Source organism: Macrobrachium nipponense, chromosome 31, assembly GCF_015104395.2.
Source record: "Macrobrachium nipponense isolate FS-2020 chromosome 31, ASM1510439v2, whole genome shotgun sequence".
Lineage (NCBI taxonomy): Eukaryota > Metazoa > Arthropoda > Malacostraca > Decapoda > Palaemonidae > Macrobrachium > Macrobrachium nipponense.
In genome coordinates, this window is record NC_061093.1 from 60,455,842 (window position 1) to 60,479,525 (window position 23,684).

The window sequence follows — 23,684 nt, forward strand, 5'->3', positions numbered from 1 at the left end:
ACACTTGCCCCCTACAACCTTTACACACTGTGTGAGGATCAACCAAAGCTTTGGTAACCTCACCTTGCATTCGTCTTTCATACACACTCTGGCACTAGCCGAACTAGAACCTGACATCTTTAAGGAAAAAACCGAGCCAAATCAAAAACAATCCAAAGTCACGTATGCCAAGCTATCGATCCAATAACAAATAACCAAAAAGTCAAGAGGATACTCAAGCAAAGAAAGTTTTCCAAAATCCTGAGGCGGAGGTGCTGTAAACAGATGTTTTACAACACCGGCGACAGAAGAAATCTGATAGAAAATGGGAATGGTTCCTGATACCCGCCTCCCAGCGGCGGGAATGGGTACTAACCACCCTACTCCCACTACGTGTGTCGTAAGTTTTAAGAAATTCTGTCGGACTTCAGAGAATACAGCTATATATATATCTGACAGGTAAGTTTCATGAACAAAAAGGGGTTGCCAAGGTCTTTCTAAAACCTGCACCCAGATTAACTTATGAGTCCGATATATTTTCTATCACTTGTCTCATAAGGTTGAGGAAAGCGAGAGACTTCTAAAGATATCGGTTCTCTTCACCATGTAAAGGTCTATAAAGCAGAGGAACCCACTTATCCTGACACGTACTACGTTCGCCTGTGCGATATCTAGAATAATTGTCAGTAGAGGGTTGATCTGGCAAAGAAAGTTTCTCCCAAAACAACTCCTCTTGCCAGGAAAGAAGTCGCTCACGCGACCACTATATCACCTGACATGAGAAGTCTGTTTTTCTTGTTTAGAGACTTCCGCATTTCAGTTAATCCTGACAAGGGCCAGGGGAATTATTCTTTTCGGTTAATTCTTCCGTATCCCCCCCCCCCCTATTTTCCTGAACGAGAAATATTTTGGCTGGTGCTCTTCGCTTATTGCACCAGGCTGGCGCCTCCTACTAATTATCTTTATGTTATGTGCCAGAACATCTGTGTCTTTATGGTACCCGACATCCTTTCATATGTTAATTCCGTTCTTATTATGAAAAACTATTATATACGTAGTATAATCCATTCAGGGAAAACATTTCCCACTAAAAGAATGTTTCCCATTCGACTCATACAACTTCTGCGTAATATCCGATTCTAAATACGGTTGTGTCGTTTCTCGAAAGACTTAACCATAGCGTAGTCTTGAAGTGAATCTCTATTACATCTCTCTTCTCACTAAGTATGTACTCTAATAAGACATGCTTTCGTAAGTATGAGTGCATTAAATAATATAATGTTCTGCTGCATTAGAATCCTTTAATCATGTTATCTACGGTAAACAGCATTGAAAGGTTGTAATATCTTTCTTATTGAAAGCTTCCTAACAAAAGGCAGACAATATTTATTTATGACAGCTTCAGTATTCCCTCAATCCGAGGCTAAGACCACGATTGTAGGGAAGAGATACGGTTAGTTATCCCATTCCGCAGGGGAGGAGAGCTGTAATCGACTGCTCACGACTGAGAACAACACGGTACTGCCACTGGTCTCTCTCAATTCAAAGCGAAAGCAGTCTTCGAAAGCCGACTGGCCTTCCATTTCCAGAGTTGCCAGTTACTCCATTAAATAAAGGAATCTTATAAAATTTTTATCGAGCTTCAGGAAGTTTTATATAAGCATAATTAAGCGAACGAGACTTCGACAAGTCTAGAAACTAAATAGGTGTCGTCTAAACAATCCTTTAAAACAATTTCTTCCTAGGAAAGTCCTAGAAGGGTACTGGTAATTCATGGAAACCTCTTCTAACACGAAGAAAAATGTTTCTATCCTACTCTCAATTCACCAATAAAGATATGCTTCTCCGATCACTTCTCGAAGACACGAAAGCATCATATAACTCATACTCTAGCGTAATAGAATACTCTATAATACTGTTACATTAAGGTAAACCGTATTAATTTAGGAAATTTTGTAAGGATTTCACTTGACCATTATAGCATAAATTTCGGTATGTGAGTATGCCTTGCCATACCGTAGCCTAAGGCGATTTGTCCTAAGCATGGTAGGAGCTAGAAGCTTAAAAGTCATACATATATGCTTTATCACTCAACGAGATCCATATAATTCATTCGATTGACAAATAATCTAAATCGTTCTAATCAGAATAGATCTATATCTAAAAATGCACCGATGGGGAATCTTATGTTGAAATAACAATTTCATACCCCCATGGGATAGCGTTCTCGTCTAGTTGCGAAAAAATGTTCGAACAATGACTTTATCACAAATGTTATCGAATGATCTCTAATATTAGAAGGCGCTAAATCGTCGCCTGAATCGAAAGGTGGATCGATTAAAGTCATTCTCATTTTGAATAATTCTACCAGAAGGCATTATACGAGGATCTTCGTCAAATTCATTCATTCGAAGTTCTCCTATCCATCATGGAACAGTAGGCATAAAAAGGGAGAAACACTGTTTTAGGATGCCTTTCCAATGGCTATCCCTGGCAGTCTGGGACGCTCTACAGAACCTGCCGAGGGGGACGCCTGACCGGTGGGGATTCTCTGAACCTCCTTACGGTTTTCGACATTCCTTCTCCTCTGGGCTTGTGAGCTTGGAAGAGGTCTAGACCTGAGAGCGAGACAGAGCCGATCAGACGCACCCTCCATTGTAATGGGGGAACACTATATTCACTTCTTATGTTCTAAGAGTTCGCATTTGAACTATATCCAAAGTCTACAATTTGCAAATATGATATTGTAGATTCTGCGGAGTAAGAAGGTGATGAGGATGCAACAACTACTAGTACTGTTACTACTATAATTCCTCGTTAACACAAGAGCTAATAAAGCTTCTAAAGGATAGTTACTTTTCTGACTTCCCCAACTAGGAAGAAAGATATACATTTCTCAATCAAATCTAACACTTATTTGTATTAATGAATAAATATAAGTAATTCCCTTTCATGAAAGTATAAGTAATTCACTTTCGTGAAAGTGTCTACCGAAAACTTCGGTAGTTACACGTCACTAATCTTCGAAATTTTCGAAGTTAATATTATCAAAAAGTTAACAAAAGCGTATGCCGAACCAAAGATCCATTACTTCCCTGTAAAAGTTAGCCCAGACGATCGATGGCGATGAAACACGAAAATCCATCAGGAGGAACTGCAAACGTTGTTTACATTCCAAGCGACAGAAAAAATATGAATTAGAAAACGGGTATGGTTCCTATTCCCGCCACCCAGCGCGGGGGGGTAGATCACCTGACCTACCTGCCGCGTGTGCCGCGAAATTCGAATTTCTGTCGGGACGACGGAGTGATAGCTATGTATATATCTGACGGGTAAGTTGAATGTATAAAATTACATTTTTATATTAATAAAAAGTTTTATATGCAGTATATATGCAGTCACGGTTATCGGCAGGAGTTCCATGCCGATGGCTTGATGATAAGCGAAAATTGCCGATAACCTGGTTAATGACGCCTCTGTTAGGTTTGTACAGGCAGTACAGGATCAAGTTAGCTAAGGGGTCCAAGGAGGTGCCAGTACCCTACATTAAATTAGGTTAAGGATGGTTAGGCTTGGACATATTGCATCATTGTATTTATTTAACTGGTTTTTTAGTTTAATTCTCCTCCCCAGAAACACCATTATAGTTGACAAACCAAGGGGTTAGGGATTGACGTTGTTGTTTTAGATTAAGCTGACCTTATGCTAGCATGGGCTCTTGCGCAAAGAGCAGCCCATAAAGGGATCGACGTTACAATTCAAGGGGCAAATTATCTAGAAAACTAAAAGTTTTATAGATAATAAATTAAGTTAGTTTAACTTGTACAAGATTGAGTTGCAATGCCAAAACATCTCAAAATTCCAAAAACTAATTATGTTGAGTTGTACTATTCCCAAAACGCCCCAAAATTTTAAAACCCAACAGTAGCTACATGTCTCTAAGCTAGGGAAGAATAATAAAAATACACATAACCACAACTAAAATACCATAGGTAGTTATGGGTCGAGGCAATGCCTTTGCAACGACGCCTCTTAATCTTGAGTTTTTTCCTTTTTTCCTCTCTTTTTTTTCCACATCAAGTATATGGTTTCCATTCTTATTTCGTTGTTACCTGTAAATAGAAATTTTCCAACTATGTCACTTTCCTTCTCTTCATAGGGTTGCTGTAGCCCTATTGCTTTAACACGTTCTTCTCTATAAGTACAACAATATAAGAGGAAATGAAATATGTCTTCTACTGTATTATGGCAAAAAGGACAACAGGTGTTCTCATTCTGGTGCCTTTTTGCTATATTTAAATTAAGAGAGTTGGTTCTGGCTTTGAAGAGAAGTATTGAACCAGTAGAATTATCATAAATTTCTTCATCTTTTATTTCTCTTTTCCACATTATATATATATATATTCACAGTCACTTTATTTTCCAAGTCTTCTTTCCACCTCGCTGTGTCCCAGATTCTGGCTTTGTCCTCTATTTCTGTTTTGGACATTCCTTCCAAGGACATTCCTTCCTTCAATTTTCTTAAATTGATTTTAACTTCATGCATGTACTTTTCCACTGTTTTCCACCATTTTCTTTCCTTTTCTTGCATATCTGTAATTATTTTCTTCAGTATCTCTTTCCGTCCATTTAAAGTATTATTTACATAGCTTATCTTCCCACTCATAATTCTACTTTTCATGGAAGATGCTCCTATCTCTCCCCTTAATGTGGCTACTACTGTACTTCTACATGCTCCTAATATTTTCCTATATACCCCATTCTCTATTCTTTGTAATTTTTCTATTTGTGTGTCTGTTAGATTAACCACATTGGTTCCATATAAGACTGATGGTAGAGCTATATTTTTCCAGAATGTTTTACCTATTAGAACTTTGTTGCAGCTTTTTTCTATCACGGAATAGGTTAGGTTGGCTAACTTCTGTGCTTTATCCAACATTTCTTTTTTCTGTAGCTTAAACAGATTTCCAGAATTATTTATCTTTATTCCTAAATATGTTATGTTCTCCCTCACTTTTATATTCTCTATCTCTTCTGGTTGATCCTTCATATTGTAAATAATGATGCTGCTTTTCTCTTTATTTATTTCTAGCCCACATTTATTTCCTATATCTATTAAAATCTTTATATTTATTCTTGCATCTTCTATATTACTTGCTAAAACTAACCCATCGTCAGCAAAGAAAAGTGTCCCTATCTTTACTAATTCATTTTCAAATCCTGTCCCTTCCTCCTCCATTTTCTTAATTATTAAATATGTCATCAGTTTGAAAAGTGAAGTAGAACCTGTGCAAACTTGCCTAATTCCACTAGTAATTCCCATTTCCTGTTCAACTCCCTAGCCAGTAAAAGTAAAGAGAAGACATACAGTAAAACTAAAGACTACTATAGAGGCCTGGTTCCTGCCAGTCTGTGACTGTAATTTTGCTGCCTTTTGCCCACTGGTTGTCTATATGATATTTACTCTTATGTTTACATTATTACCTTTATTTCCATGGGGCTGGTACTATAGGTAAACACAGAACCCATTTTATACATAAACTGGTAGTTAATGAACCTTGGGGGGGGAGGGGGGAAGATGGCGGTAGTCTTCAGTTTTGCCACACAGGCTATACCTTTATATCTGTAGGTTGCAAGCTGCTTAAAAGCAGATGAAAGCCATATTTCACGAGGGATGCATCCTACTCTAACTTTGAGCTATGCACTGACCTGACCAGATCAGGCAACCCACTTACCCGACCGATTCATGTCAATTTTATAATCGTCCAAGTTTTGTTAAATTGTGACTTGACCTATCCTATCCCCTTGTATTCTTGTCCCTCACCCGAAAACCCAGAATTCCCAATACAGTCCCCTTTCATTAAATGATGTAGCTACTAGCCTATGTAGCTAGCCTTTTGTCTGTTCATTTATCACTAAATGTCGCTCAAAATGACACCACAATCCTGCATTCCCAATGGGTGCCATACCTTGTTGGATCAAGTTCTAAGGTAAATTGCATGTTATTTACAGTCAACCCTCAAAAACAAACATTAAATTCTTAATAAGCAACGAAATACATATCAGTAAAGGAAACTGCAACTTCCAAAGAAATATTTAGATGCAGAGTTATTACGTAGATCTACCTACCTTAATTAATTAGGTAGCTACTGCTTACAGTCGACCAACAAAAACATAACTGTAAATTCTTTAGTAGGCTAAGCAACCAAAATACTATAGAAAATATCAGTTTCCAAAGAAATACCAGACACGGAGGAATTACTTAGATCTATCGTCGTAAGTTTTAATAAAGATATCAATGTCAGGTAACCAAGGCCTTAAATAGGTAGGTAATGATAAACTTTGCCTAACCTACCCACAGTACTAAGATACAATATGATACTCTACACATTTCGGGCTCTCATAACTAAAACGGAGGGGGACCTGGGGGTTCATTTATTATAAAAACGAAGGACATCCGTCTGTATTCCAAATAGTAAAAGGGGTCCGCCTTTGTCTCGATGAATGCCAAGTGGGTTAGCAAGGCCAAACTTCTAGTAATCTACCTCGACGGAATTTGGCGACTGTTGCCAACCAGCTACTATATTAGGAATGCCAACAACTCCCTGGCCGTCCTTCCACCACTCGCTTTTATTCATCGCCCAAATCTCCTTCCCTCTGAAAAACAAGAAACGTCCCATAGTCACCTTATTTAGTGGCGAATTGTCCATACCAGCAAGTCCCGATCCATGTTTACTATCAAACGGGCTGCTGAAGTTTGTCGCGAAGAATCGAATCCCATTGGCTGGCGATTTCGATCCCTTATCCATCGTCGAGAATAGAGTGCAATCCTCTCGTGCACTCGCAGTGACAATAACAACAGCAAAAACGTTGTTTGATAATAATACCAGGACCAAATGTGACCTCGTTATGACCCAAGCACAACTTCCAAAAAGTGTCCGCAAATCTTTAGATATTGTTAGGTATCTTATTTATAGGCTCATGTCTATCCGTCGCATGGTAAACTTGCCGTAAAACTAATCGGAATGTGTACGAATTAATAGGAGGTTAGTGCGTGCAAAACTACAACGCTGAACACAGAACTGACATACTTATGACGTCCACGCACAGCTTTCCGACACAAAAGAACCGCTTTGCTTGGGGAACTTTGGGGGAGGGGGACAGGTCAAAGGTCGAGCTCTTCTTCTTTGTCTTGGATTTAGAGATCACACAATGCATAAACTCGATTATCTGGTCTCCTAACTCACTGTCTGATGTGATTTCCTCGTCGACTTTGGCGTAATACTTTATTGTAATTTAATTTACACAGGACATAGGAGACAATTAATTTTAACGATCGGCCGTTTTCTGGTTTTATAGTGTACTACACTGCAAATGTCTCATGGTTATCAAATGGAAGTTGTAGCTAATGATATTATAGGCTACAAAATACAGCATATAGTGTAATTTTGCCTAAATTCACTAGCACATTTGCTGTTGAATTACGTCGCACATATGCAAGTGAATCACAGTTAATAATAAACACCGTGGGTTATTCTTTGTGTGGATACGACACCTTGCCCTCACATTTCCACTTTGAAATCCTCACTTGTAGGTAAATAATTGCATCACGTGATGTGGTGATAAGTAATACTGAGTGAAGCTTTTGAAGGTATGACTGCTTTCTATGAAGTAAGTTCTGTTTTTAATTGACCCTGAGATGAGAAAATTTTATTTGAGAATGCGAACATGGACATTCCCATGCATGCAAAACCACTTTTTAATTCGTACACAAGCTGTTTTCAGAATATATAGACTTTATCAAAATGAGCACCTTCCTTTGAGAGCAAATGTTGCTCATATAATTCGTCAGTAATATACATTTAAATAAATCAAGAGTATTATCGTTTTTAACGGCTGATGATGGTAATATTGATTATGGGAAACTGTTTATATAACTTCCTGTGATAAAGTCTTTTTGCATAGATTTTTAAAAAATAATCCTTATAAATTAATAAAATTGCAAATTACATTGAAATGTCTGTTCTCTCATATATTTTGCATTATATAAAATGGATTATACACTGAACTGAAGATGATTACCTACGTTGGGATTCCGAGGTCATATTCATTTCTGAGTCAGAAGTCTAGCATTTATTTTGGTATAAAAAAAAGAGAAAGATATGTATTAAATATAATAAGACGAGTTCCCCAAGGACGGTATATTCCCCGGTGACGTGGAAGTTGTCTCAGTTTTAGTGATTCGTACTTGGATTAGGAATGTATGAAGTAGTGTATGAAATCAGGTATATAAAAATTTAGTAACATTTGGTCAGGGTAGTACTTGGAAGAGTGATCATCAATTAATGTCACAACACGAGCTCCTGTAACCATCTATTCTTAGAAAATTGCAACGTGAACGTGAACTTAGCAGTCTAATGTGAGCGGCATGAGTCACAGAGAGTCCCAACGACGCCGAAGAATAAGTGTGTGTGTGCATCAGGTAGCAGAGATTTTGATAAAGTACGTGTAATGACAGACAAAGCAATTCAGTAAGCGTTGCAGTTATGAATATATTCAGCCTGCATAGCCCGTGTGAGGACAAATCAGATAGCAACTTTTGTGTTTTACACACACTGATCATCATTTGGACAATCACGAATAAAATCAATACACGATTAAGAAGGATGCTACACTGACGCAAAGACCTCCTTATCATAAGTAACTTTTATCGTACTTAAAATCACGACATAACATAATCGTTACAGGCAACAGCTAAGGTAATGCTCTTAGTAGCTGCTTGAATGTTAATTTTATTCATTAATCCAGGTATTTGTAAATGTCATTTTTAGTTGTCTTTTATAATTTTGACAAGGTTGTAACTACTGCTGATTTCATGTCCAATGCATGGATGTAACTGGTAGGTTGTTCAAACTTCCTTGCTGAATTGAAGAACTCAAGAAAGTTTTGACCAGCTTCAGCCTCGAAAAACTCTCTTTTCCTGATACCCAGTCACTGGGCTTGTAAAAATTGGGTTCAAGCCTGCCCTATGAATGAACATCTTATCCTGTCATTCCATATAAAAGTTTGTTGCTCCATATTTCTGGTTTCCATTTTCTTTCATATCCTTACTCTTCACCCCGTTTAGTACTCTCGACTTTCTTCACTTGGAAATATTTTAAAATTCAGTTATGTATGAACAACAGAGCTCAGCTATTTTTAACTACATAAATAACGATAATCACAGAATACATTGGAATTTGTCACATACAATTTGTAGCAGCAATTATTGATTAAAAAACCAGGTGGTAGAATCAGCTTTGATTAAACAAAGAATCATGATGAATCTCTCAAAAGGAGCTTGGGACTCTATCATAGATAAAATCTTCCTCCAACCAGCGATTAAGATTATAATGAGAAATTGTCAACTGGGGTGACTTAATGGTCGATCTCTGGACCTCTTGATACAATTACCACTTTTTATTATAACTCTTCTTTTCACCCTTGATGGTTGTGTGGTTTAAGGCGCATCACCGCATGCAGTCTTATGTCCTTATATTCTTCCGTGCTTCAGTCCCAGTTATCAACTGAAAAATTCCCCCTCGGTTAACATATATGAAAATATATTAATTTCGAGGTATAGAGCGAATTAGATATTAAAGGACAATTTTGTAGCTTGATGCGTATATATATATATATATATATATATATATATATATATAATATATATATATATATATATATATATATATATAATATATATATGTGTGTGTGTGTGTGTGTGTGTGTGTGTGTGTGTGTGTGTGTGTGTGTGGTTTTCATTTTCGAGGTTCAAGCAACGGGTATAGAGAAAATTGGTATATTAATGATGAAACTATGTTTCCTCATCAAACCCTGAAATTATTGATCGAAACGCTGAATTTTCTTCCCCAATACTGCTCTGCTATCAGCTATTTAAAAGTAAAACCTTACCTCAGGTAATGTTAAGTGTTTGTTTACACACCTAAGACTTTCTTCTTCTTGTAAAAAGATTTCGGCTGCTCCGCATCAGGAATTCACGTTGATTTTGCCTTTTACTTGAGAAATTCTCCAAAAAATGTCGTGGAATGTTGTTAAATCGCTTCCTTTTCAAAGAGCTGTGACCGTATGCAGATCACGGTAAGTTTATTATACCTAATATGGTTTCCCGGATACCATCATTTTTTGTTGTTGTTCTTACCTTAGCATGGGATACCGGTTGCCCAACTAACCTATCCTATTCGATAGGGTAGTATTGGCAGTCGGGAAAATACCTATTTAGCCTAATATTTGTGTCTGGCTTGTTATAGATTCATCATCTGTCCGAATATCTACATTCAACCAGCTACTAGAGGTAGAGGTAGATCTAGGGTACTTATCCGCGGCGGCCTAAACTATGGCAGTTGCGGTTTTTCTATGCAGTTTTACCTGGTAGGTAGGTACTGAACAAGAATTTTAAGTAATAGGTATTTATTCGGACGACTGTAATTAACCCCCCAGGGGTCAGTACTAAACAAGGCAAAATACATTGGATGCTCCAATCCCTAGTGGATGTCGTATCCGCGGTTACGTTCCTTGCCGTCCGTGTGGACTGCTTCTGTAGAAACACCGAGGTAGATAGCAGGTCCCCAAGCAGGCATCCCACAGGCCACCATCAAGTTCACCTACGAAAAAAAAAAAAAAAATCTTAACCTCCTTGGCAGTTTGTACTAGGTATATTCGCGGTACGCAGTTACAGCTCCTTGTATCTAAGTACCCAGTTGATCTTGACCCTGAGGCTAGCATGCACAGCAAAACAATACCTCTTGCCAGAACAAATGAGCTTGCCAAGAATATTCAAATAGGCTAGGTATGCGGATAAGGTGCAAAGCGCCATTCTACCACGTTCCTACTTGCAGCACACCTTAACCAAAAAAAACGGCAGTCCGCGGATACTATTCAATCGCTCCCTACCTACGTCCTAGTAGCTTAGGACAATGTCATTCAGAGTTTCGGCCGAACCGAGGCCTTACTTAAATTCAAACGAGACCAATTCCAAAAATAGCCCCTGTAGGCTTAGCCTAATAGATGGTCAGCATCGTTGGTGGGTCCTGGTCGTAGTTTGATAAATCTGTTAATAAAAATAATACTATAGTAGCCTAAATAATGCAGTACATACAGGCTAAAGCATTTGAAAAATTGGTAAATGTACATGGCCACATGAAGATAGGTATTGTTTATTAAATTTTTTTACTAAGCGATACAGAAATGGGTGTGTATAATACAGTAGATACGAGATAATTTGAGAGATCTAGCATCATTGGTTTTATGTTTCTGTGGTCATCCCTGAAGTGCTGGTGCTGTGCATAGTACCTAGCAAAAGTCCAGCAGAGCACCATGTTTAGTACCACTCCTCAGGCTTGAAAAAAATGTAAACAAAAGAAAATAATATTTGTTATCTTGATAAATTTCTCAAATTGTCTTAGCTGCACTGTAATATATAGGCTACACCATTTTCTATACTCATCAGTCAAGAAATTATATGACAGTCAGTCCCCTGCTTATGATGTTCAAAGGTTATGACACTTTTCAAGTACATTTATTCATCATAAATTATTTCCCGGTTTACAACACATGTTTCGGGGTAACAACGCTAATGTAAATGATGAATTGTGGGTTTGTATTGAAAGAATGAATTTTGTTTCATGTTTTTGTAGTTTCTCTTCTATATTAAAATGTTATGGATGCCATCGAAAAGCCAGAGGGAAGCTGAGAATGTTTTTGTATTTCATGTGTAACGTGTAAGTGAAAAGTCTGACAAAATATTGATGATGGCAATGGGCTAATTGAATAGGGTTCACTGATTTTAGCTAGCACCACAGTATTGAGACAGAGTTTCAAGTCCTTTGGTGTTCTTACTCTGTGTTGCCACCATATTTTTAAGCTACCATTTTTGAAGAGTGTGGTTATAGTACAGTAGAGTATGTACACCACTTCTTATGAAATAGTGTCCATATTTGCTTTTCCTTTGCTTGTTTTTATTTCTCTCATATCTTCTGTTAATGTTTGGGCAAATAAGTTGGACATCAGAAAATCGAATGCACTAATCTTGGCTTATTACAACTTAATATATATACAAGAGTACAGGTTTGTATAATGTAGATTAATTAAATTGCTTGAAGAATCTTAGATATTGTATCATCAATGAATTAGGTTTGTATAGCATTTATAACTTTTTTTTCAAGGGGTGTCCATCGGAGATTCAGCACATCAGTGCAGCAACACAGTGAAAAAGTTGTCATCCCAAATAGAATCCCCAGATCATCAACAGATATTCTCCAGGTTAGTTGTAAATTTTTTACAGGTTGGCAGTTTTCATAATAAAATTTGTAGCTTTATTTCTATGCTTTCATGTCTCAAATGAAAACTTTGCAAATTATACAATACATATAATATTTATAATACGGTGTGATAAGCTGTTGCTGAGAATTTGTCTTCGTGCAAGAGATGTTTTACTTGTGTTGTAATAGCCAGGAGCCATGATAGATTACAGAATGCTTTGCTCTGCAACTTGAGCTTTTTATCTCGCAGAATTAGTAGTGTGTACAGTAATGTGTCTTTTGTTCGTGAATTTTCATATTTTGTCCTTATTAGGTCACTTATCATACTGATATTGAATGTTTATTGAAGTAATACCATGGGTTTTTTTTATTGGACAGTAGGAAGTTACTATTAACAAGAAAATGCTTGAAACTAATACAAAATCATTTACATTATACCATGAAGCTTTGCTCTCCTTGGAGTAGTGCTTGGAATAAAAAAGGTGTTACTGGAGTTAGGATATTGAACACACCAAGTATAAGAACTACAGGTTTTATGACAATGGACAGGACGTGTATCATAATCATCATTAGCCTGTACGAATTACATTAGACTTTGGATAAGTTCTTTCCACACCTCTGTCTTATAATGCTCTTTACTAAATTGTTCCGGCCGGTCCGGAAAGTGGGCTGGGCTTAGTCACCTACAAAAAACAATAGAAGTGCTACTGCAAATTTTGAATTTTTAGGCGGCCTTTGTTGAAAACTGATAGCTATGTAATTTCTTAATAAGCATATATAAAACTTTATTTTATTATAAAAATATCATGTTTATTGCATGAACATATAAGATTAAAACAAGTTCATATCAAAATGTCATACTCTGCTTTTCTTCCCGTATATATATTGAAGGCATTGGTGGTTGTTTATAGACCATCAAGATTATTCAAAATTGTAGTAATACAGTATACGGTAATGTATTATATGCATGAGATTGATTAATTAATTATGGTGTAATATTTTTGTAGGCATTGGCAAGCACTGTTGGGAGTGATTCTTCAGGTCCTCATTACAAGTATCATGATGACCCATATTTAACTCCAGCCTCCAATATAGACAAAAGATCATACTCATTGTCTAAAGAGTCAGGAAGGAAAGCTGCCAGATGGATACTGAATACTCATGGTGAACTTTTTCAACATCAACCAGAGGATCCTGTCATTGAGGTCAGTAACTTGAATAATATGCTGGCAGTCCCCGTTTATCGTCAGGGGTTCTGTTCCCAATGGTGTGACGATAACTGAAAATTGGCAATGATAGCGCTGATCCCCCGCTAATCAGCACCGATAACTGAGGCTGTACACCACCGATAACTGAAGCTCAATGCCAATAAGCGAGGATCAGCGCATACTCTGTAGAAAATTCAGTTATTGTCGTTGCTATACAAGCGGCATAACACCGCATCGCTGATAAATGGGGACTGCCTGCTTGAGATAAGGAAGCATGTTCAAATTTACCCTTCGTTTTTAGAAAAGTATAAGACATCTAAAATCAATTACCTACTGTTAAGGCTCAATCTTAACATAAAGATGTCATAGATGGAATAAGTAACTGCAAATAGTTTCAAGCAACCTTTTCTTTTTGCAGGCATTTTACCCAAAAATAACTTTCAGTGAAGAAAGCAATGTCAGTGAAGCCACTTTGGAAGATTTGATCCAGAAATGCTTTGTTAGTGATGCCATTCAAGTATATCAAATATGCAAGTCAAAGGGAGTAGGTAGGTTAATTTCCTTTTAGTAGTTGATTTTTTTTTACATTTATGGAAAGCTATTAGAGTTAAGTTGAACTTTTTTGTTAGGAAAAAGTAATTAATTATTGTTAATCTAAACACAAATAATTTCTGCAGTCTGGAAATCTTTTTGTGTACATGATTATGTATATGATTTTCCAGTACTATTTTCTTAGCTGAGAATATTTCATAATAGCTAAGTAATTTTAAAGTTTTGTGCTGAATATTATGCTAACAGCAATTGAAGTGTCTCTACTATGATATTATGCTTCAATTTAACTAACACAATGTGGAAGTATATGGGAATTCTGGCGCTTATACTGCCCAACAGTGCAGTATAAGCTCTGTAATTGATGTATGAGTTGTTATATATTACAGATTTAGAATTTCTTTTATTTACCCAGTATATTCAGCTTCAAAATAGGCCTACAATTATATGTTCTTTTTTACCTTCACATTTGATATGATATGTGCAGTAATTATTTTATATTATCTTTGCAGTAATTACTAGAGCCATTTTATTACGTATTTTGTTAAAGAGAATGGCATCATCAGTGGAATTGATTTTATATATATGTCTCAGTTATTCTTATTATTTTCCTCTCATTAGGGTTGATATTTGCTAATAACCGGCCAATGTTCATATTCTGAATTTGAACATTGGCCAGTTATTAGCAGTTCCATTGATGCTGCCATTCTCTTTAACAAAACACGTTTAAGACAGGGTCCCTTACCTTCATATAGCCATTTTATTAATACTAATATTTTTCTGAAATTACAGATGGAATTAGGTTAAATGGGGTAACTAGGATAGGTTCTACCATTGTAATATGTGTAGACAATAGAAAAGCGTTTTACTAATGCTTCAATACCAGAAAAGGGCTGAAAAACTGTAATGAATTACAACTTACAGATACCTGAAACAAAGTGGAGTTTTCATTTTAGGTAAGCCCTTTGTTCACATCAAGCAACTATATAGGGGTATATGATATGGACATTGGTACCTGACACCTAATTAGGTCATCTGTGAGGGACCCTTTAGAACAACCTAATTGGTACCTGGCTGACTCACAGCAAGCTTCTGAGAAGTAGCTGCTTATTATATGAAGGTTGTGGCCTGTGGACTCCCATGCTATTGACAGACATGTTGCTGGGAACTACATGCATGAAAACAATAAAGTTGATGTACCAGAAAGATAATGCTCATTTAAGATGGTATACGTACTGCCTTTATTCAGCTTATAAAACTGTGATAGGACAGACTTGAGGTGCAGTAGTACTGTATTTTCACAGTCATAGAATCTGATATTTCTTACAAGCCACAACTGAGGTTACACTGCTTGATTCAACTATATTGTAGAATTGATGGCAAAGTCCCAGGGGTGTGTGTTACAGTGGAATGCCATGTAGATGGTATTGCAACAAACACACTCTAGAAAAAGGGAGGCTTTCATCAGGAAGCAAGCAGTGAGAGTGTAGTGTTTTACTTTGTAGTGCACTATGTTTTATCCAAACCACAGAATTTTATTTAGATTTTCATATCGCTAACCATTTCTTGTTAGTGGAATATTTAGCTGTATGACTGATGTTTATGCTTATTGCAACAATAACTTTCATTTTTAAATAGCATGCCAAAAAACAGTTAAAAAAAATTCAATTTTAACGGTTAGTAGTAGTGAAACTTGAAGATTATTGTAGGCTTTGTATTTTTTGTATTTTTGCTATCTTTTTTATAGTAATTTTGTAAAAGTTTTAATATTAAGATAATTATGTAAATTTACCAAGCCTTTTAGCCATAATATAAAATCTTTTACTTTTGTAACCTTTTTCATGTGATACATCTGGAATTGAATAGAATTGAGTGAAAAGATACGTCAAGATCTTCTTGAATTTGTGTGCTATTACAATTGTGAAGACCCATTAGATGAAGACTGGGTTGAAGAACGGTGGTATCGTCAAGGTGTGATGGGACGTGGTGGCATAAAAAAAACTTGGAAGTAAGTTACGAGTTTTGATGGGTTATGAATAGGTATAGATATGGTACATTTATTATTTCTACATTAGGTTTTACTATTTCAAGATTAGTATGGTGCTTTATTAAGCATCTGAAGGTTGTTTTTACTACATATCCATTAACAGTGATGCTCACAAATATTACATTGTATGCATACATTGAAGTTAAATTCACAACGTCTCTTATTTAGAAAAAAAATTTGGAAGGTAGGTAGGCTATCCATAGATTGCTGCGTAGTAAAAAAAACTTTAATTCTGTTATCACTTGGATTAATGTAAGTCAGTATGTATTCAGTATGGTGTTTTTTCTTTTAATTGGTTTTACTATAAGCACAGAAGATTTGAATAACACACTACTGTATTTCAGAGACAATGGATTTGCTGAGGAATTATTTCAGTCATTAGAAAATAAAGACTCTAAAGCTTTTTGTTCTCTTATTCGTGGAATGTCCAATTACTTTCAGGTAAGTTTCATTTTGATTAGGTAGACCTTTACACTTGCCCAAAATCTGTTATTAATTACTTACATTTTTATGTATTAAGACATTTTAACTTCAGTGATGAGTAAAATATGAATGAAGTACTCATACATTATAATTATCATTAGAATAGCTGGATATGTTTTTTGATCAATCTTACATTTATGAGTAAAATATGAATTATATTTCTAATTAGAATAGCAGGATATGATTGTTGATCAATCTTATTTGAAATATATTTGTGGGATAAATATCTAGTAAATTACAATTTTTAAAGCCAGGAGTTTATAAATAGAGAACACACTATGCTTATCCGATTTCCGGTTATTGGCAATACATACCTAAAAGAGGTGCCATTAACCAGTTATTGGTTCCATAAGCACCGAAAATCGCAGATTTTCAGTTTTCAGCGATTTTGCTTATCATCAGCTGTTGGAATGGAACCCCTGCCAATAACCTGTGACTGCCTCACATAAATTAGAGTTACTACTGTATTTGCCATAATTTTAATAAACTTGAGGTTATCTGAAGAAATAATAGGAGATCATTTATAGTTACATATTAGAGATGCAATACATAACTCAAAATTAGAATGTTGCAGTCTGGGTTCTTAATGTACATGAAAGAATAATTTAGATGAATTATTGATGATTTTTATCCTTGCACATTAACCATGTAACTATCCGTACATTATAAACTGCTAATTTAGCTCTCCAGTCAAGTTTTATGCAGTGTTTTACTATTGTTTGTTTTGTGGAATAATTCAGTACACATCCAAGTCATTTTAACCATCAATGTTAAGGGATAGGAGGATGCCTTTTTGTTGTCATTTATTTTTTATTATGGATATGAGTTACAAATTTTGCCATATTCTCTCAGATTGATAAAGCATGGCAGCTTTACCAAGAGGCACAAGAGAAAGGGATCCCTTTAGATACTGAAACTTACAACTCTGCCATTCGGATTGCACCTTTTCTGCGGGAAAGCTCAGACTACGTTGGCAGCTCATGAAAGTAGGTAGCATTACACATTTTTCATTTTCTATAGTTTGTATGCTATGCATGTTTAAAGTTATGCTCTTTTCACAAGGAAGATTACATATTCATATTATCTTTAAACATATACCTGTTTTTTTGTTCATCTTGTAAACATATACTCTGTTTTTTTTCATCTGTCCATCGGCTGTGGGGTTTTTTGTATGGTAACACTGCGTCCCGGGCTTTAAATAGTTACGCTACGTGTAAGTTTTAGGTAAATAAAAGGATATTTAGGGTGTACATTTGCAACTGAAAAGTGTTTTAATAATTTACTGTATGCGAATTACACCATTAATATTCGAAATAGGTTATTGTTATTATTGTTGAATGTAAGCTCCCTTTTCGGGGTGGCGAATGGAACAGCCAGACGCAGTGGCGAGAAAATTGCTTCTCTCGCTGTTCACTACGGCAAGATGTCAACGTATTACTTCATTATACGTAAGTATATCAGTATGTACTGTTAATTTTTATAAAGTGCGTTTCAGCCAGATACGATATGACGTAACTTGGTTTAGCATCTGTTTGATGGAATTTGCGTCTGGCTGTTCCATTCGCCAGCCCGAAAAAAAGGCATCTTACATTCGACAATAATAACAATATTCTATTTCGAATATTAACGGTGTAATTCGCATACAGTAAATTATTAAAAAAACACTTTTCAGTTGCAAATGTACAACCAGATATCCTTTATTTACCTAAAACTTACACAGCGTAACTATTTCAAGCCCGGGACGCAGTGTTACCATACAAAAACACCACTGGCGGATGGACAGATGAAAAAAAACAGAGTATAGTAAGTAGTCTATGCCATTATATGCAACAATTACAGTAATTTGATGAATAATGGGGTAATCAAGTCATTATCAACTCTTTTTGATAGGGTACAGTCGACTCCTGCTATTCGTGGAGTCACAATTCACGGACTCGCCTTTTTGCAGATTTTTCTATGGACCACATATACCTATTAATTGCAGAAATTTGCCTGTTCGCAGTAATTTTACACTGAGATAAATATTTACAAATTACTGTATTTTTGTCATTTTTGTGACTAAATGCACTTGGGATAAAAATTGTTACGAAATCAGGTTCATGTAAGCATTTTTTAGAGTTTTTCTTTGTGTTTTAACTAAAAGAGGGAACTGACAAAAAGTGTGCTTGAGTGTACCCCCAAGTAAGGGAACTCCAGTCTAAGGCAAGGGGAAGACCCTAAAAAGTGTAGGATATTCAGTATTGTCATGTGTGTGTCAAAATTGAAAGATATGAAATTAGATATGCCAGATTACAGGCAATCCTCGGCTTACGGGGGGTTCGGCTTACGACATTCCAAGGTTACAACGCTTTTCAATTATATTTATCAGATAATTATTTCCAGGTTTACGACGCATGTTCCAGGGTTACAGCGCCTACAAACGCTGATCTGGCAGAAGGAATAGGACTCCAAAAATGCAAAATAATCAATATTTAAAGATTTTTTTTGATAAAAAATGCAATAAGAATGCAGTTTACATCGTTTTTAATGCACCCAAAGCATTAAAAGTAAGGTTTTCTTAGGATTTTTGCCAATGTTCTGGCATTACGACGATTTTCGGCTTACAACGCGTCTGAAGAACGGAAAGCCCATTGTAACCCGGGGACTGCCTGTATTCTGAGTTTGTGTAGACGTAGAAAAAAGTCTGTGACCAGAGAGGGGCCAAACAAACTGTACTGGCCAATCTTAGTAGGTACCTTATCTGTCTAGTGGTTGTATCTGAATGGGCAGTTAGTACCTTGGCCAACCTGCTACCTCTGGTAATAAGATTGTAATAATATTGACCTAGTTTATCTTTGTTATTTCATCATCATTTCATTTTTTACTAATCTTTTTCCTTTCATGAAGTACTAGTTAAATTTTGTATTCAGAAAGTAAATTACAGCATGATACATACCAGGTAAAGCCTTTATTAAAAGCATTTTTATTTATGTAGAATTGCCTTGATTAGTTTTCATTAAATTCATATACACATACAGAGAAGCTGATGTATTTGAGGCTTTGAAGGAAAAATGTTAGTGAACTGCAAATTTTTCTGTAAGATATCATTCCAGATTAAATATTTAGTACAATATAATTAAATGCATTTATCACTAACATTGTTGCTTTCTTTCAGGATATAATGAAAACTATGGCAGATAAAGGTATCGCTCCCAATCTAGGTACTCTTAACAGTACTCTTGAGGCCCTAGTTCAAGCAGCAGGATGGCGAAATACTCGTGACATAAGTCTTCAACGTTTGCAGAGTTTTTGTAGTCTCGGAATCAAGCCTTCTCTTGCTACATACTACTACTTGCTTCTTATTCACTGTAGAGAGAGTAAGTACTTGTTATTTTTTGTAGATGTATCATTTGTTAGTATCAGTCCACGTTTTTCACCATTTACCAGAAATGCCAGCCAGAGTCATACTGGCATGAGCATTTTCAGTTGCCCTTGCCTTGACATTCGAGGAGGTAATACTATAATTCATCCTACATTTTGTCTTATTATTCAAACAACTGGAGCTGTGTTATCTGTCGTCAGATAAACTTCAGTTGATGAAGATATTACTTTCAAAATTGCAGTAAAAGATTGTTTGAGATAGGTTTGCGATCCCGTATCCCAAAACCAAATTTGGGCCAGCAAGTTTTCTTTCTTATAAATAACACATTCAGTAGATAAGTAGCCTTCCTGTATTTAACCCACTGCCTATCATGATTTTATAACCTTTAATGTACTTTTAAACTGCAGCTTTTTTTATCAGTTACCATATTGTATTACCATACACAAGATACATGATGTGTACATATGTGTGTGACCTACTGACCTAGGCTAGGTGTTACACTTACTGTATCCTATCATGTTATTTCTTCATCGTAATATGTATATGTACAAAATACCATTGTTTGCCATTTGCAATGACTGTCGTTTATGTTCTCAGAATCAGCTGATGTAGTCTTCTAGTAAAAGAATAAGGAGATTCATTTTAGTTGCTAAAAGCAGAAATTAATGTATTACTTGAATTATTATTTTTATTTTTGTACATAATTCTACATAAAACAGGTATGAAAAGGGTACAATAATGCTTGTACAGAATGTATGCATATGTACATCATTGTAGTTTGGTTTAGTACTACCTTGTATAATGTTCTATAGGATTTTTAGCATATTTTTCTTATACTAATGAAACTGTAACTCATTTACAGGAGGACCTGTTAGCAACATGCTGATCAGCATCTTACATCAAATTGAAGGGAAAACTTTTGAAATTCGAGATATGAAAGACACCTTTTTCTTTGTCACAGCAATGGATGTTTGTTGCAACCACCTGAAGGTATGATAATAGAATTTTTCAGGTAACTCCATTTTTGCACTGTTAGTTTAGTTTAATTCCTATGTACTACATGTACCAGAGACAAATTTTTAGAGCAAAAAATGAATTTTGCTCTCATAAGATATGCCCTTATCACAAGAGGAAAAATATTACAATCAGGAACTAGGAATCAGCTTAATACACTATCAAGAATTACACACTTGAGAGTAAGAGAAAGAGAGAAAGCAGAGCACTCACTTCAACACCTGGAAAGCAACTCTCCTGTATGTAAATGTTTAATACATAACCAGGAAACATCTGAAACTTAAGAAAAATGATCCAATAAATAAGCACTATTTAAGGGTACAAATGTTTTAGTTGAAGGATTCAGTGCTTAAAGCGAATATAGAGTACATGTAATTACTTTCAAGAATTGCATCTTCAGCGTGAAAGAAAAATTGATTTCATGGTCAAGCCAACTGAAAAGAACAATGACTTGTAGATATGCAGAAAGTCCTGTCTTTATTTATATTCATCATAATAAAACCTAATTCTCTTAATGGTAATTCTCTGAAAGTCTTGCTTTTGAAAAAAAAAAAAAATCAAACTGTTCACAGAGATGTTGTAAATGTCATACGAAGCCCAGGATGTCACGAAAACAGCAATTCAATAGTAAACCCTTGATATGGATCTGTGACTTAGATAGCAGACAAAAGAAATGACACGGAGGACTCTGGAAGATCTATAGGTCCACGCGCTCATGCACTAACCGACAGAGAATGCAAGGTCTTTTTGTTCTGTCAAATGTAGTGGCTGGGGACTTTGACAAGTACACAGAATTCCATGTAGAAGTAGTTGGTTTAGTAGTGGGTTAGTGATGGAACTAGTTAAACCATGTACAAATCAACTGAAATCATAAATTGCATGGAAGCAAAAACTGTAAAAGAGGTACAGTCTTTTGAGAAGTTGTATGACTCTCTCTTCCTCTCTCTCTCTCTCTCGTCTCTCTCTCTCTCTCTCTCGTCTCTCTCTCTCTCTCTCTCTCTCTCCTTTAACATTATATAAGTATCCAATAATAAATTTAATCTTGAAAATTTATTTATTTATTATTATTATTAAGGTTCATGAAGCATGAAGGGATTGATGCTTTAAAAACTTTTGAGGATCAGTATATATTAACATTTTAATTATGGGCTATGATATCTGTGGAAACTTAAAAAAACTATATTTTAAAAATATTATTGTATATGGAGAGTTACTATAATTAGTTTCTATTAAGGTAAACTGATAACTGTTTCAGAACTTTACGGTTGCCCGACATGTTAATGAGGTATTGCACACTGGAGACAAATTACCGTCTTATTGGTGACTCATACAAGGAATCCATTTATCAGTAAGTGTGAATTTTTGGAGCTCCAGTTATAGTACTGAATTACTGTATAGATATTAGGTAATAATGTTCACTTTTCATCAACTTCCATGCAGATTATAATACTGGCAGTCCCCAGTTATCATCGGGTGTTCCATTCCGACAGCTTGATGATTAGGAAAAATTGCTTAAAAAGAAAAATTAAAAAGTGAAATGAATAAAATCACGGCAACTAAAACCGCTTTAAACATAGAAAGTAATCACGTCCTATCTTAGAGGCGGTAGGAAAGTAACTGGCGGGTCATGGGACGCCGAGGGCATTCTGGGTATACATGCCCCGTGACCTGGTATAAATGCCAATAGTCCCTGGATCTCACATGTTTAATTTTAATTCTACCGGTTTCCAGCTTGGCCCATATTATTATCCTAATGTTAAGACCTCAGGTTTTTTAGTTATGAAAAATACAAATTGGTTAAAAATTTGTCATATATTTTGGCACTTACTGACACCCATAACCGGATTTTGGTGCTTTTCGGCGGTAGACAAATCCCATAAAACTGGATCGCCGATAACCGGGGACTGCCTGTGCTATTGTAATAATTATTGATCACTGTAAATGTTTTTCATGGTATAGTGCTAGTTATGTTGCTGAAATAAAAATGAATATACTTATCCTATATCACAGAATATTGAAAAATGAAAAGCAGTAAAAATTAAGTCAGAATTTTTTATGGATGATGTGTCATTGATACAGAGTCATACTTCAGTTGAAAGACTTAATCCGTTTCAGAAGGCTGTTTGTCTCCTGTGCAGTTTATATGAATGGTTTAAGATATTTGTTTTACAGTGTACATTGTGAAAATTTGTCTCTTTCTGTATTATAGTTTTAATTTATTTGAAACTGAAATACATAAATGTATTATAATAAAAGAAATGTAAATGTTTTTTGTGATAAATATAAATGACTAATTATCCTGTCTGACACAAATAATGGTTCATTCCTTCCGTCATATCGACCTGTTTACAGTTTTGTTTTAAATTTCTGTTCTTAAAACATTTCATTTCTTTACCATACAGCATTCCCAGTAGGCTTAGCTCCTTAATTTTTTTTTTCATGCTTAGTTAATTCATATAGTAGCTCTCAATTAATAGATATGTCACTTGGAAAATTTATAATTGGAGTTTTGATGAAATTTGATTAGGAATTATTTTTCCATCCTTCTTAAATTTCTTTTAAGCAAAGAGAAATTATGTTTTCAAGTAAGAGCCAGGTTTTTTTATGATACTTAGCCATATGCCTTAAAACCTGATTTTTTTTCTATTTTCCTATTCCCTTTCTTCTGTTAGCTTTTATAGTTTTTATAGTTTATCATTAATAGTTTGTGTCTTTATTTTGAAAAA

At 35.5% G+C, this 23,684-nt stretch overlaps 1 protein-coding gene and 1 pseudogene across 2 annotated transcripts in view; one reads left to right on the forward strand and one right to left on the reverse strand.

The window, feature by feature from the left end:
- The window catches only part of LOC135207034 (nuclear receptor-binding factor 2-like), a 38,536-nt gene extending 31,475 nt beyond the window's left edge, over positions 1 to 7,061 (reverse strand). Inside the window, exon 1 of one of the 2 annotated variants that reach the window (XR_010312867.1) lies at positions 6,666 to 7,061. Coding sequence is in view for 1 of the 2 variants with exons in the window: in XM_064238663.1 (XP_064094733.1) it covers positions 6,666 to 6,788 (123 nt within the window). In the remaining variant the exon portion in view is untranslated. The remainder of the gene's footprint in view (positions 1 to 6,665) is intronic. The other variant, XM_064238663.1, reaches the window with a different exon arrangement.
- A 2,897-nt stretch (positions 7,062 to 9,958) lies between these two features.
- LOC135207035 (small ribosomal subunit protein mS39-like) overlaps positions 9,959 to 23,684 on the forward strand; it is a 72,189-nt pseudogene continuing 58,463 nt past the window's right edge.